Source organism: Vulpes lagopus, chromosome 6, assembly GCF_018345385.1.
Source record: "Vulpes lagopus strain Blue_001 chromosome 6, ASM1834538v1, whole genome shotgun sequence".
Taxonomy (NCBI): Eukaryota; Metazoa; Chordata; class Mammalia; order Carnivora; family Canidae; genus Vulpes; species Vulpes lagopus.
Window position 1 is genome coordinate 24,976,286 of NC_054829.1, and position 15,167 is coordinate 24,991,452.

At 43.2% G+C, this 15,167-nt stretch overlaps 1 protein-coding gene and 1 long non-coding RNA gene across 3 annotated transcripts in view; one reads left to right on the plus strand and one right to left on the minus strand.

The window, feature by feature from the left end:
- JDP2 (Jun dimerization protein 2) overlaps positions 1–292 on the minus strand; it is a 42,665-nt gene extending 42,373 nt beyond the window's left edge. Inside the window, exon 1 of one of the 2 annotated variants that reach the window (XM_041759105.1) lies at positions 21–292. In XM_041759105.1, coding sequence (XP_041615039.1) covers positions 21–156 — 136 coding nt within the window. In that variant the 5' untranslated portion in view covers positions 157–292. The remainder of the gene's footprint in view (positions 1–20) is intronic. The other variant, XM_041759110.1, reaches the window with a different exon arrangement.
- LOC121493332 overlaps positions 280–15,167 on the plus strand; it is a 29,027-nt gene continuing 14,139 nt past the window's right edge. The window contains exons 1-2 of the long non-coding RNA XR_005988450.1: positions 280–410; positions 3,951–4,036. This is a non-coding gene — a long non-coding RNA (uncharacterized LOC121493332). The remainder of the gene's footprint in view (positions 411–3,950; positions 4,037–15,167) is intronic.

Genomic DNA, 15,167 nt, shown 5'->3' on the forward strand with positions numbered 1-15,167 from the left:
CAGGGCCAACTCACTCCCACCTTTCATCCTCCTCGAGTGGTCGATGGTAAATGGCGACTCCAGAGGAAATGCGCCCTCCCAGTACGTAAAGGCACCGAGACACCGAGCCCTCCTGCGTACACGTGGCTCCCAAGGCCTTGGCACCACGGTTGGCATTGCCTACCTCCAAGCCCCCTGCATGCCCAGCCTACCTTTCTGCCTAAGCCAGATGGGAGTGAGTGACAGTGTTTATATTCGGTAACCTTCAGCCTCCTTCCCAGAGTGATGTCAGGTCATCACCCAGAGAAGAAAGGAAGTGAAAGAAAAAGTTCATGCCTTCTTGGAGCACAGATGCTCAGAGTGAAAGAAACAACAAGACTTGAGACAGATGGGAGCAGATGAGCAAAACGGAATGAGCCTGTCTCTTCGGTGTGAGTACAGTCAGGTTTTATTCTGCTAATTTCCCAGTGCGGGCGGTGGAAGCTTTCTGGATGAGAGGACTGGTCTCACCGGGGGAACGTGGGGCAGGATCGAGCACCCATGACACTGACTGACCCTTCTCACCTTCACCATCAGCAGTCTCCCTCAAAACATTGAAGTTGGCAAGTAAAAACAAAGTAAGGTCCTGAAAGAATATACGGTGGAAAATGAGTAGAAATCCGATAGTCTTGTGGAAGAACATGACGCTGAGCCCCAGAAAGGCCAACTACACCTTTACTACAGCATAGAGATCAAAGTGGGTACTATGAAACTGCCTTATGATGTTTCCCTATGAAAATGAGGTCTGGACGTTTATATGGAAGAAAACATTGAACAGGGGCAATGTTACTTTATGCGTCTTCGTCTGGGACTTTGAAAAAACTAAACTGATCTATGTGTGGGGGCTAATAATTAGTGTGTGTGGTTAGAGCAAGTCCTCTCCAGGGCCTGCTTTGGACATAGCTGGGCCACCGACAGTCCTGCTGGGCCTTTGCTTCCCCCACGAATTAAATACGCTACAGGGGTGGCACCGAGGAGTAACCTGGCGATCTTTAGCCCCCTCCACCTTCCTGTCATATCCATTAGGTCTTCTCCATTATTTCATACGGATGTTTTTCAGCTGTATATGGAATGCCGTGTAAACACAGCTTCAAGCTCTCCCTTCCAGCCAGTGCCCCCTCCCAGATCTCTACCTAGTCATTGCCTCTGGAAGCAGCTGGAGGGAGAGGCCATACACCAACTTGTTTATGGAGATGTTGGCCTACTTCTTCCTACCCTGCTGGATGGAGCTGACCTACCACTGGCTCTTAGGGACAGACAAGAGACCCAGCCTAAGACAGTTTAAATGTAGCTTTCCTATCACTGGCAACTACAAAAGGCCTGATTAATAAACCCTGGCCAATGGCCAAACTGAGAGATTATCACATATCCTAAGTGGGTCTGATGAGGCTAGGAATGTTGAGGATCTGCTGGGAAGAGAAGCTGCCAGAAGCTTGACTTGAAACTGCCAGAGGTGCACTACTGAGAGTGAAGCTAATGCAAAGAAGAGTAGAGGATAGCCAAGCAAGAGAGAGTGAGACACATCAAGCTCAGATGGCATTGCCAGCCGTGCCTGACGTCATCACTCCCTCTGGAATTTTTAGCTGTAGGAATCAGTAAATTATATCCTACCTAACTAAGGCAGTTTGAATTTAGATTTCCTATTACGACAGTCCTTAACTTATGATGGTTTGACTTAGGATTTTTCAGTGTTATGATGGTAGAAAATCCACACGCATTCATTAGAAACTAGAGTCTGAGTTTTGATCTTTTCCAGGGTTAGTGATATGCTCACCATACTCTCTCGTGACTCTGGGCATTGACAGTCACAGCTCCCAGTCAGCCACTTGATCACCAGGGTAAACAACCAATACACTGACAACTATTCTGTACCCATACAACCATTCTGTTTTTCATTCTCAGTACAGTACTCAACAAATTACATGAGCCATCCAATACTTTATTATTTTTAAGATTTTATTTATTGATGGACTGTTTGGTTTGAGAGAGAGTGTGAGCAGGGGGCAGAGGGAGAAGGAGAACCAGACTCCCTGCTGAGCAGGGAACCTGATGTGGGGCTCCATCCCAGGACCCTGAGATCATGACCTTAGCCGAAGGCAGCCTCTTAACTGACTGAGCCACCCAGGTACCCTCAACACTTTATTATTAAATAGGCTTTGTGTTAGGTAACTTTGCCCAACTGTAGTCTAATGTAAGTGTTTGAGCAAGTTTAAGGTAGGCTAGGCTAAGCTATGCTGTTCAGTAGGTTAGGTGTATTAAATGCATTTTCAACTTTTGATATTTTCAACTCATGACGGGTTTATTGGGATGTAACCCCACTGGAAGTCAAGCAAGATCTGTAGTGCAACTAGAAAAGTCCTGATTAACACATTGAGTTTTGCATCTCTGACTTATTTGGACAATTGCCTTTGAAAGTTTAATGGACATTAGTGACTCCAAAGCTTTTTGCAGACAGGAAAAAAGTGAAATGGCTAGAAATGTTTCTCCAACATTAAAGAAGGAAGTTCTGAGAAATCAACCAAGCAACTAGTCATGTGCCTGTGAGGTACACAAGGTTTAAGATGTGATTCCTCATTTGTCCCCACCTCCTATCTAGTTAGGAACAAGGTCTTGAACACCAACAAACAGCAAGGCTGAGAGTAACGAAGAACTGATATGTGACACAGATGATAAGCACTGTAGGAGTCCCGACAAGATTGCTGCACCATAGAAAAAACATTCATCGGTTGTTCCATTCAAACCGTGTAGGCCAAAAATTACAAACTGGCAGGTTGAATTTGGCTTTGCTGACTCAACCTTACTTTTTTTTTTTTTTTAAACGTATCAAAGATTTCACACAAAACTCTAGATCTCTAACTTCTGTCAAGAAAGATGAGTCAGGAAACATTTAATAGGATGAAATAGGTTATGCCATATTAACAAACATCCTCTAAAACTCAGCAGCTCAACACAAAAAAAAGGCTTATTTTTTACCTACCTGAGACATCTGTGGATTCAGGTAATTGTCCAGGGCAGAAGTCCTACAGGTGATGGCTCAGTATTGCCCTATCATATCAACAGGTGTTATCCATGGCCACAGTGGCAGGGAAAGAGAGAGAGGTGGAGAGGACCAGGCACCAGCAGTTAAAGGCTTCCTTCTGGAGTGAAACATGTCACTCTAGCTTATGTTGGCCAAAGCAAGTCACATGACCATTTTTTAATCTCAAAGAGATAAGGAAGCTCAGTCATCCCAGGTACCATGAAGGAGAAAGAAATCATGTAGGAGTGAATAATTAATATCCACCACAGAATGTACTCCTGAATGGCAGCAGTGGGTTGCAGCCCACTAGAAGCCGCCTCCTTGAGATCGGACTTAAACAGCCCAGCTTGACACTGTCTCCACCCAGCCTGCCAGGTCATTTACAGGACCTGCTGGGCCCCTGGGGGCATTTGATTTTGCAGTTCCTGGTACACACAAAGCCAATTTCAGCATTAATTTTTCTGTGTCCCTGGTCATTCATGGAGTTATCACAAATTTTTCAAAATGGGTATTTTTTTAATTTGCTAATTTTAAAGAAAATGCCATAAAGAATTCTATGCTGAAGGGCAGGATGGTATTATGAAATCAAACAAGAAGTTGAAACTAGCTGTTAAATATTGCAAATTACAGAGACCTGTTCATGATGGTTTCTTCCTCCTGCCCTTCCCTTGCTCAAGCAAACACCTACCAGGAGAAATAAGCCTCCCACACTCTTTCCTAGGGTGAGAGAAGAAATTCCATGGTAGTGATTTTGAGGAGTGGTTTGGTTTAAAGTTTTAAAAGATACATATATGTGATATATTTAAATATATATAACATATGATAAAACACACATTTATATATCATATATTATTAAAATATATTATCATATATGATAAAATATATTAAATATATATGATAAATTTTTTCCAAGGCTGAAGTATTGGAGAAGAAAATTTGTGAGTTGAGAATGAGAAGACTTTTCTTCCAATAACCAATGAGAATTTTATAAAACAACAGGTATGTCTAAACAATTTTTTTTTAAAAAAAGATATTATTTATTTGAGAGAGAGAGTGTGTGTGTGTGTGCAAGCATGAGAGGGCAGGGGCAGAGGAACAAGCAGACTCCTGATATGGGGCTTGATACCGGAACCCTGAAATCATGACCTGAGCCAAAGTCAGGTGCTTAACCTACTGAACCATCCAGACTCCCATGTCTAAAAGTTTAATAATAAATTGGCACCCATAGAAATGTAGACATTTCTGGGGAAAGCCCAGCACTTTCTCCTTAATCTAACACAATAAGTCTTTGGAGGGTGAAGAGAGAGTAAATTCTCCGGTTAAAATTCTGGGCCAGGTGGAATTAGGGAGAGAAGTGTAGTGGGTGTATGTTGTTCTCTTCAGCATTACTTTTTTTTTTGAAGAACCACTTCTCTCCTTCTCTTTGTGACCCTGGAGGAGTCTCAATCCTGGTGCCCCTTCACTACCGCTACCAAATGTGGGTATGTGACCAGAGCTGGCCAATTAGAGTAGTATATTTTCAAAGCTGTGGTGATTGATTCAGGGATGGGCACGTGACCCAAACAGAGCCAATCTGAGTCTTCCCTGAGATTTGATATGTGAATGTTAAGGAAGAGGGGCACTCCTCTCCTTGAAAACACCAGTGTGAGAATGTAGTTGGTGGCCATTGGTGGCTATCTTTCCTGTCATGTGACAAGAATCTGACTGAGCACAGAATCAACACACAGAAAAGAGAGCCAACACATACAAAGAGAGAAACAGCTGTGAGATCATCATATGAGTCCCTGAACCTAACATGCCATGAGACTATGTTGAATTAAGTCTTTGGACTTCACAGTGATGGAATCAATACATCTCTTTTCTATTGCTCGCTAAGATACTTTAAGTTGGATTTTCTGACACTTGCCACCAAAAAAAAAAAAGCTGAAGAATACATGAATAAAATGGCCCCAAAGTCAAGCTTATAAAGGACAGCTGAACTGACACTGGGGAATTTTATCTGCTTACTATTCCTGCCTCATCCATCAAATGCCACTCAACCATCCGAGACTAAATACAGAACTGCACCGAGCTGTCTTTTTACAGCTCAGGGTTCAGTTAGTCATTTAAATAATTTAGTCAGACAACCTTGTTTGAATGTTTGCTATGAACCACACACCATTTGCCATTCTGTTTGAGAAGGCAAAGCAAAAAGAAGGTATCATCCCTCCCTAGAAAGGATGACAGACTAGAGGCCCAGGAAGATGAACGATGTTCACAAAATTGGGGAAAATAAGGACCTGAGTGCTCTAAGGAAAATGTGATACATGCTGCACTGAGAATATTATGTTTCAAAATTGTCCTGAAAACACCCGGGGAGAAAGATGAAAGATCCATGTTGGGGATGGTGTTGTGTAAGGCATTCATATACTGGTGCTCCCTGAGATTAACACCAGGATTGTTAGATAGAATCACCAAGCGCCTTCAGATCAAAGATGATTTTTAGAAATCTGAAATTTCAAATAACAGGTGATTAACAAATTCTGAGTTAATGAATGAGTAAACAGAAGCTGGTCTATGACTCAGTCTTAGGAGATGCTAATAATGAACAAACTGGAGAAATAAGAGGAAGCAAAGAAGTTAGCAGACAAAGGGAGCCGCAGAAGAGAGAAGAAAGGAAGGATCCTAAAACCTCAAGGTTCCTCAAATCTTCCCTCCCTCAACGACAGGGGTGGTATAGGCTTCCCACTGCCAGGGAAACCAAAGTGTGTTGTCAGTATGGTCAAATATCACAGAGACATCAGATTGGAGATGAGTCGGTTGCATTTGTTCAGATCTGAAAGGCACATTATTACCTTAGGGATGCATATTTAAAAAGCCTCAAGCCATTTTTAAAAGAGGGATTTTAGTCTGCAAATGTAGTCATTATGCTACAAAGTTGTTTCCACCTAGCGTCCATATTAATACTGCTTCTAGAGGGATTGAAGACCCTTCTCCATTCTTTCCTTCCTTCTTAATCCCTGCCTCCTTTGCTCCCAGAAGGTGTTACTATAGTTTGGTCAGATTCCTCAATAAAACATGTGGACTGCAGTTCCCCCGTCTGTTAAATGGGGTAATAATGGTACCTACATTAGAGGGTTGGTGGGAAGCTTAAATGAGATACTTATTAAGCACCATATCAATAGCTGCCACATGCTGGGAGTTCAATAACTGTAGCTATATTCAGCAGCAGCACCACCACCACCATCAACATCACACTTTAGCCAACCCAAGCCCTGCTTCTATGGAGTCTTCTTAGATCTGTCAGATTCATAGTGATCTCTCCGTCTTCTAAACTTAAGTAGCACTTCTCTGTCCATCTAACATTAATCATATGCTATTTTTGCAGACAGCCTCTCCTCTACTATCCTGCCCATCGCTCCCTCCAGTGTATTCAATAAACTTCTATCTCCTTAAAAAACAAAATCATACACTATTTCAAATGATTCTATTTCATACATGTATGGTCATTCCAGTGAGCTTGAAGTTCCCTTACAGGTAGTGACAGCATCTTACTTTTTTTTTTTTAAGATTTTGTTTATTTATTCATGACAGACACACGGGGGGGAGAGAGAGAGGCAGAGACACAGGCAGAGGGAGAAGCAGGCTCCATGCAGGGAGCCCGACATGGGACTCGATCCCGGGTCTCCAGGATCCAGCCCTGGGCTGAAGGCGGCACTAAACCGCAGAGCCACCCGGGCTGCCCAACATCTTACATTTTTTAAAAAGATTTTATTTATTTATTCATGAGAGACACAGAGAGAGAAAGGCAGAGACACAGGCAGAGGGAGAAGCAGGTTCCCTGCAAGAAGCCTGATGCAGGACTCAATCCAAGGACCCCAGGATCATGATCTGAGCAGAAGGCAGATGCTCAACTACTGAGCCACCCAGGTGCCCAACAACTTACATTTTTAATTTCAATAGCACCTATCATGTACTGAGTTTACACTTGGCATTCCAATAAATGAAGAGCAGGGGATAAGAAATAACACATAACTTCCTTTGTATCTCCAATAATGCTGAAAGCAATCTAGGCCCTTGGCACTTAAAGAAAATTCACTGAACAGGTACTGAGCAGAATGCAATGACCAGTCACTCCTGGTGCAGTGCACGCTGGTAGGATATTACATGAGAAAGGGACCATATTTTATAGGCGAGGAAATGGAGGCCCCCCCATTGATGACACAGATCTAGCCAGACAAAAGTTATGATGGGAATAATTCTCAGGACGCTTTTCATGCTATGTGTTTTAAAACAACCACCAATAAAAAGTTATTTCAGCAAATGTTTATTAAAGGGGAAAAAAAGTCCCCTAGGTTTTCTGCGGGAGGTGGTGTTTCCTCTTACACTCAACAATTTGGTGGTGTGGTAGAGAGAGGTGTGGGAAGGAGCCAAGGGGGCCCAATGACTGGGCTGTTGTGTGGGCCCGGACAGTGGGGGAGGGTTGGGATTTTCACTTCTAGGAAAGCTCTTCCAGCTCCAAGGAAATCCAGACCAGGTTTTGGTGCCTGCTTTTCTAAGCAAGCTGCTGCCCTCAATTGGCCTGATTGTGCTTTCCAGAGAGCCCCACTGGCGGCTCTGGTACCTGGGCTGGGGGAGTCCCCAGGCCAGACTCAAGGAAACTCACCCAGGGACCAAAAAAGTTTACCACGCCAGGAACCTAGGGGGAATCTGGTGTCCTTGGGCGGTTGAGGATAAGACAGTTACGATTAGAACTCACTTCTGTAGCGGGAGAAATCTCTGGGCTGGCCTCAGGACAAGGCTCCAGGGAGGCCACGCGTCCAGTCCCGCAGAGGGAGGCTTCTGGACAAGGGCTCCTTTGGTAGCCCTGGCCAGGCTCACAGGCTCCCTTTCAGGTTTTATGCCCACATTTCCCTACCGTCGCCTCCACCAGTGTTTCTCTATCTCTTAAATACACCTCCCTAATCCTCTCCTTCCTCTTTTTTAAAGCCTGCCTTTCCTTTCAAATACTTCCTTAAATGCCAGCTTGTTGTTTTTGCACCCTCCCCTCCAAGAGCCTTCCCCAAGAGCTCTTGCTGAAAGGACACTTCAGACCACAGGGCCGGACTTTCACTTATTCATTCATTCATTCATTCCTTCATTCATTCATTCAACAAATACTGGATTATCTATACGTGCAGGGCTATAGCAGTACAGTTATGAACAAGATTGGCCCAGTTCTTTGGTGAATGAATCATTAGCTAATTAACTAAATGAATGCACGTGTGCAAAGGAGAATTAAGGGGTGTTATGAGACAGATAGAGAAACCATCAGAATCAACCTTCCTCAATTTGTCAGAAACTCTAATCCAAATCAGGTTGGTGCCCCAGGCTTATCCCACTCATGAACTTAGGGGGAAATGTACTTTAAAAAGCCTTTCTGGGGCAGCCCTGGTGGCTCAGTGGTTTAGCACCGCCTTCAGCCCAGGGCCTGATCCTAGAGACCTGGGATTGAGTCCCACTTCAGGCTCACTGCATGGAGCCTGCTTCTCCCTCAGCCTGTGTCTCTGCCTCTCTCTCTCTCTCATGAATAAATAAATAAATAAAAATTGTTTAAGCCTTTCTGAAAAAAAAAAAAAACACACACACAAAACCCTTTCTGGAGGGGCACCTGGGTGGCTCAGTTGGTTAAGCATCTGACTCTTGATTTCAACTCAGGTCTTAATCTCAGGGTTGTGAGTTCAAGCCCTGTGTTAGGCTCCACAGTGGGTGTGGAGCTACTTTAAAAAAAAGTCCCCTTCCTGGAGACTTAGTTCAAAGAGTTAGTGCTCCAGGGTATCTCTTCAGACTCCACTGCCTAGCCCTAACGCTCTCAGACTTGTTCACTGTCTTGGTGTCTCAGGTTGTCATCCATGGCCATAGGTGTGGTTTTCAGGTAGCTAACCTGGTCTTTTAAGGCTAGTGCATCGTGCAAGGCAATATAGCATAGTGAGCTCCAGAACCAGACTATCCCTGTTCACATCCTGTCTTTGATGCATACTAGCTGTTGTGGCCTTGGGCAAGTTACCTAACCTCTCTGTGTTCAATTTCATTAATATTAAAATGAGGTGAGTGTAATAATACCCAATTCATAGAGGTATTATAAAGATATACATATATTTATATATTAATATATAAAGAGTTACTTCCTAGAAAGCTCTTGGAACAGTGCTTAAAATAAGTAAGGGCTCAGGAAGGGAGCTCTTTTTTTTTTTTTAAATATATTTTATTTTGTATTAAGTAGGCTCCACACCCAACATGGAGCTCAAATTCATGACCCTGAGATCAAGAGTCACATGTTCCACTGATTGAGCCACCAGGCACCCCAGGAAGGGAGCTCTTGAATGCTAGAGTTTGGATCTCCCCTGATAAGGTGTCCAGCCTTGGCTCCTGGAACCTAGCCTGGGTCAGAGTCTCAGGCTGCTGCTTGCCTGGGAGGAGAGGCCAGAACTTTTTAAAAGAGACAAGGTACTGGCAGCAACGAAGACTGCCCAGAAGCTAAACAGACAAGGGCACTGAAGCCAACTGAATATGCAACACATCGATCTCAATTCCCTAATACCAGGAGCCACTCCAACTGTTCATCGCTAGAGCAAGAAGAAGGGAACCCAGAGATCTGGTTTGGAGGAGGACTCACTTACCCTCTAGCTTTTTATGTGGCAGTAGGTGAAGATCATTTCTATACTTCCATTTTTTTATGGCAGAGGATAATATTCATAGAATCATGGAGTTTGAAGTAAAATTAACCTTAGAGCATCCATATTATAAGCCCCTTATTTAGGGCAGCTCCTGTGGCCCAGCGGTTTAGTGCCGCCCCCCACCCATGATCCTGGAGACCGGGGATCGAGTCCCGTGTCAGGCTCCCTGCATGGAGCCTGCTTCTCCCTCTGCCTATGTCTCTACCTCTCTCTCTCTCTCTCTCTCTCTGTGTGTCTGTCATGAATAAATAAATAATTTTTTTAAAAAATAAGCCCCTTATTTTCCATGTAAGGAAATTAAGACCCAGAAATGTCATGTGACATGCACAGCAGGAGCGAGATTCAGATCCCAGCCCCAAGACTTAGTCTCTTCTCTGGGATTCGTTATACTCTTAGGTAAAGTGAAGGTAGGAATTCCTACTGTGTAGGGGCACCGTGAGGACTAATGAGGCCACATATGATGTGCCTAACCCACTGTCTGCGGATGGTTGGGTATGTATTCATAAGGGCATTTCCCAGTGTCACATGACTTGTTGATAATTCCTTCCTTACCTTCTTATTGGCTTGACAAAAGAATAAAGTGAACCAATAGAAGACTCACTCTGGAAATAGAAATTCCATGCAATCGTTCTGTGCTGTTAATGTTAACCTCCAATGGAGATTGCTAAACCCATTTGGGAAACTGGCCAAGGTACTAGGAACAGAAGCGTTGAGGCCCATGTGTAAAACCTTAGTTTCTGATTTTGGGAGGTTTCTTATTTGGGATGGGGCCTCTCAAAGAAGAAAGGGTTTTTCCAAGCCACAGTGCTTAGTAATCATGGTCTCACAGAGGAAGCTCACTGAAAGAGGGCATCATCATCTGTCACCCCTCCTCCCATTGTTACCAAAGCATCAGGGTGAAGTGCCTCCATGGTCGGGGACTTGGTTCTCAGACTCCTCTGAGAGCAAGTGGGGGGCCGGAGTCCATGATGCTACCCTTGGGCCAGCCACTCAGGCACATCCAGCCTGCACAGCCGTACCTTCTGCCAAGAGTAGCGGGAGCTCCCTGCCTCTGGCCCATGTGCAGATGCTGCCAAGTGCCGTCAAACCATAGACCCAGGCTGGGTGTCATCCAGAGATGAGCCAAGGCCTACAGGCCCAGACTCAAAAGAAGGTAGCCAGGTGCTCTTCAAAAGAGGACCATGAGCACACAAAGTAGGATTGAAATAAAATAAATCCAGTGGAAATATAGAATTCTGCCTGTCAGAGAAAAAAAGACAGTTTCTTTTCCCTACTCAATGTGTAAGGTGACCCTTTTTGGCCAAAGTCAATGGTGGTGCCTACAGTTCTTAATTACAATAATACAGTTCTTAATTACTTCAATAAGCACTATATATCATTTAAGATTCTTATGGCCAAAAAGAACATTTCCTTTAAAAAAAATCCTAAATCAAAATGCAAACTACTTGTATTGGTGTATATATACATAATTTCCAAACACAATAATGCCATTAGAACTATTTGGGAAAATGTCTAACAACTATTAAATGCATTTTAAGTATGCAACACAATGACCCAAGTTCATCACTGGTTGATGAGTTCATGCCTCACGGCCCATGGTGCTCAAGGCCAGTTGCTACAGTCAAAAGATAGTAAGATGACTTTAAGCTTAAATACCAATCTTAGTTTAATCGAGCACAGAGCTTTCTTTCCCAGAGTAACATCAGAAACACAACAATGCTTGGTTGGTGAAGGAAAGAATGGGGACAGGGGGATTTGCCAGGTCACTCAAGCCAATGAGACATAGATACATCACTCCTTTTTCTGCCTGGTTCCTTGGCATGGTCCCATCTAGAGGCATGCTCTCTGGGCCTCAGAACATGTATGGGCTTGGAAGCTCTGGCTCTTAAAAAGATCTTCTACCCCAACATACAGCAAAGAGAAGTCATCCCATGAGGCATCTGATTATTTATCCTAAGGGATAAACAATCCAAGGGATTACTATGGTCAAAAGGCAACCAATCAATTGGAATCAGTTCTTTCAAAGGTTCACTTATCTTTTAACAGCAGCTAATATTGATTGAGCACTTATCCAATGCCAAGCACTGTGCTAAGTGCTTTAGATTTATTAAATCATTTAATCTGTACAAAAACTCATGAAGCAGGCACTATTATCATCCCCATCTTAAGGATGAGGAAACCGAGGCACAGAATGTTGAGCTAATTTGCTATTGGTCACAGCTAGTTAGGTAGAGCCAGGCCTCAAACTCAAACAGTTGAACTCCAAAGCCTTAACCATACACTATTTGGCATTTTATTTGGTTTTGGTTTTGATTTTTTTATAGACTTTATTTTTTAGAATGGTTTAGGTCCACAGCAATATTGAGCAGAAGGCACAAAGATTTCCCACTTATAGTTGACCCTTGAACAATTTGGGAGTCAGGGACACTGACCTCCATGCAGTTGAAAATCTGCATGTAAATTTGGACTCTCCAAAAACTTTACTAATAGGCTGCTGTTGACCAGAAGCCTTACCAAAAATGTAGTCAACACCTACTTTATGTGTTATATGTATTATATACAGTGTTCTTACAATAAAGTAAGTTACAGAAAAGAAAATATTATTAAGAAAATCATAGGGAAGAGAGGATCCATTTATAGTACTGTACTATATTTATTGAAAAAATCTATGTATAAGCGGACCCATGTAGTTTCAAACTGTGTTATTCAAGGGTCAACTATACTCTCTGTACACCCCCAACAGTCTCCCCCATTACAACACCCCTACCAGAATAACCTGTTACATGGATGAACATACAGTGACACATCCTTATCACTCAAAGTCCATGGTTTACCTTAGGGTGTACTCATGGCATTGTATATCCTATAAATTTGGACAAATACATTACATATATCTGCCAACAGTATCATCCAGAATAGTTTCACTGTCCGAAAAAATTCCCAGTGTAACCCTTATTCATTCTCCTTCCCTGCTAACTCCTGGCAACCACTGATCCTTTAACTGGCTTCATAATTTTGCCTTTTCTAGAATATCATATAGTTGGACTCACACAGTATATAGCCTTCCCAGATTGGTTTCTTTCACTTAGCAATATTCATTTAAATTTCTTCCATGTCATGGTTTGATAGCCCAGTTCTTTTTAACACTGAATAATATTCCATTATCCAGATATACCACAATTTGTCCATTTGCCTATGGAAGGGCATCTTGGTTGCTTCTGAGTTTCAGAACAAAACTGCTATAAGCATTTCTCATGCAGGCTTTTGTGTAGACATAATTTTCCAACTCATTTGGGCAAATGCCAAGGACTACCAATTGCTAGGTTGTCTGGTAAGATGATGTTTCTCTTTATAAGGAACAGCTGAACTGTCTTCCAAAGCGGCAGTACCATTTTTGCCTTCCCATCAGCTTCAAATGAGAGCTCCTTTTGCTCCACATCCTGCATAATGCTGGCATTTGGTGTCATTGGTGTTTTGGGTTTTGGCCAATCTAATAGGTGTGCAGTGGTATCTTACTGTTGTTTTAATTTGCAATTTGTAATCATCTGAGATGTGGAGCATCTTTTCGTATGCTTATTTACCATCTGTGTATCTTTCTCGTTGAGGTGTCCATTCAGATCTTTTGGCCATTTTTAATTGAGTTGATATTTTCTTTGCATTGAGTTTTATCATACAGTGTTTTTAGGGATGCACTTATGGATTCACAGAATTTCGGGAATGGAAGGGCCTCAAAAATCATCCAGTCCTTCCCCCTCATTTTCCAGATGTAAAAACAACAGCTCAGAGAAGCTCAAATGGGGCAAACCTGGAACCAGAGCCCAGGGACTCCGTGCTCCTTCACCACAGTGCATGTCATCAGGCAGTTTCCTTTGTGAGCATTTAGCCCCCCACGGACAAGAGTCACACCTGACCATCTGCCTGTCCTTCCCCCACACGGTGTTTGGCACACATTCAGTGAGTGCTTGTGGGAGGAAGGAAGGAATGACGTTCCTTTGGCATCCATGCACCCTTTCCAAAGGGAAGGCCCCTCTGACCTCTGCTTTAATCTGTGAGAGAGGGAGAGAATATTCTAGATCTCCCACATGCAGTGGTGGGGGCAGAGGCCAGGTCCAAGAGTAATCCTAAGCTTGGCTGTGTGTCAGCCTCACCTACAGAGCTTGTTAAGAACTGAATGCCTGAGCCCCATTCCTGGGTATTCTGATTCTATGCATTGTTAGTGTTGATTATGTGTATGAGATCCTGAGCTAAGCCCTTTGTGTGAATTATCCTACATAATTCTTCTTTCTGCAATTCTGTGATAGGGGCCCTATTACCGTCCCCACTCTACAAATGAGGAAACTATGTTTCAGAAAGGTTGAGGAACTCCAGGGTCACATAGCTACTATGTGCTAGAGCTGCCCCCCAAATAAAAACAATCTACCTGCTTTCAGAATTGCTGGCTAGCCTCTTTGTTTTGCACACATGTGTGCAAGTACACATGTGCTCTGAGGTCTTTATACTTAACTCTGTACAAACTCTATGTTTCGAGCCCCTGAAAGCTACAAGGCAGGGATATGGGGCCCCAGCAGGCTGTCATGAGAAAAGTCTTCACAAAGGTGTGACTGTAAGGCAAGCCTTAGAGGGGCCCTGAGAGCTATACAGGAGGCCCAGAGCTCCAGCATCAGCTCTACCAAAAAAACTGAGATCGTAGATGCCCATACCTTCATTCTCATTTGCACATTGTTCAGAGCGGGCCCTTGCTCTTTTATTTTTCTGTACTTTAAGTGAATTTTTTACTGAAGTATAACAAACAACCATGGAAGTCACAGATCCTAAGTGTGCAACTCGATGAATGTTCACAAGGTAGACACACCTAGTAACCTGGTCCACTTAGTTTAGGTAACAGCAGCTTTAGGCGTCTCCCATTATCTTAAGGGGTTTCACTGAAGATTTCAAAGCAAAGTTTTTTTAAAGATGTATTTATTTCATTTTTTTAAAGATTTTATTTATTAAAAAAAAAGATTTTATTTATTTATTTGACAGAGAGAGAGAGAGAGAAAACCCAAGCAGGGGGAGCAGTAGAGGGAGAGGTAGAAGCAGGCTCTCTGCTGAGCAAGGAGCCCAATTGCGGGGCTCGATCCCAAGACCCTGGGATCATGACCTGAGCCAAAGGCAGACACTTAACCGATTGAGCCACCCAGGCACCCCTATTTATTTATTTGAGAGAGAGAGCATGTGAGCAGGCCGAGGGAGACAGAGAAAGAGGATCTCAAGCAGACTCCATGCTAAGCACAGAGCCTGACGCAGGGCTCCATCTCACAACCCTGAGATCACAACCTGAGCTGAAATCAAGAGTCAGATGCTTAACTGACTGAGCCACCCAGTCACCGTAAGGCAAACATTTTTTTTTTAAGATTTATTTATTTATTTATGATAGACATAGAGAGAGAGAGAGA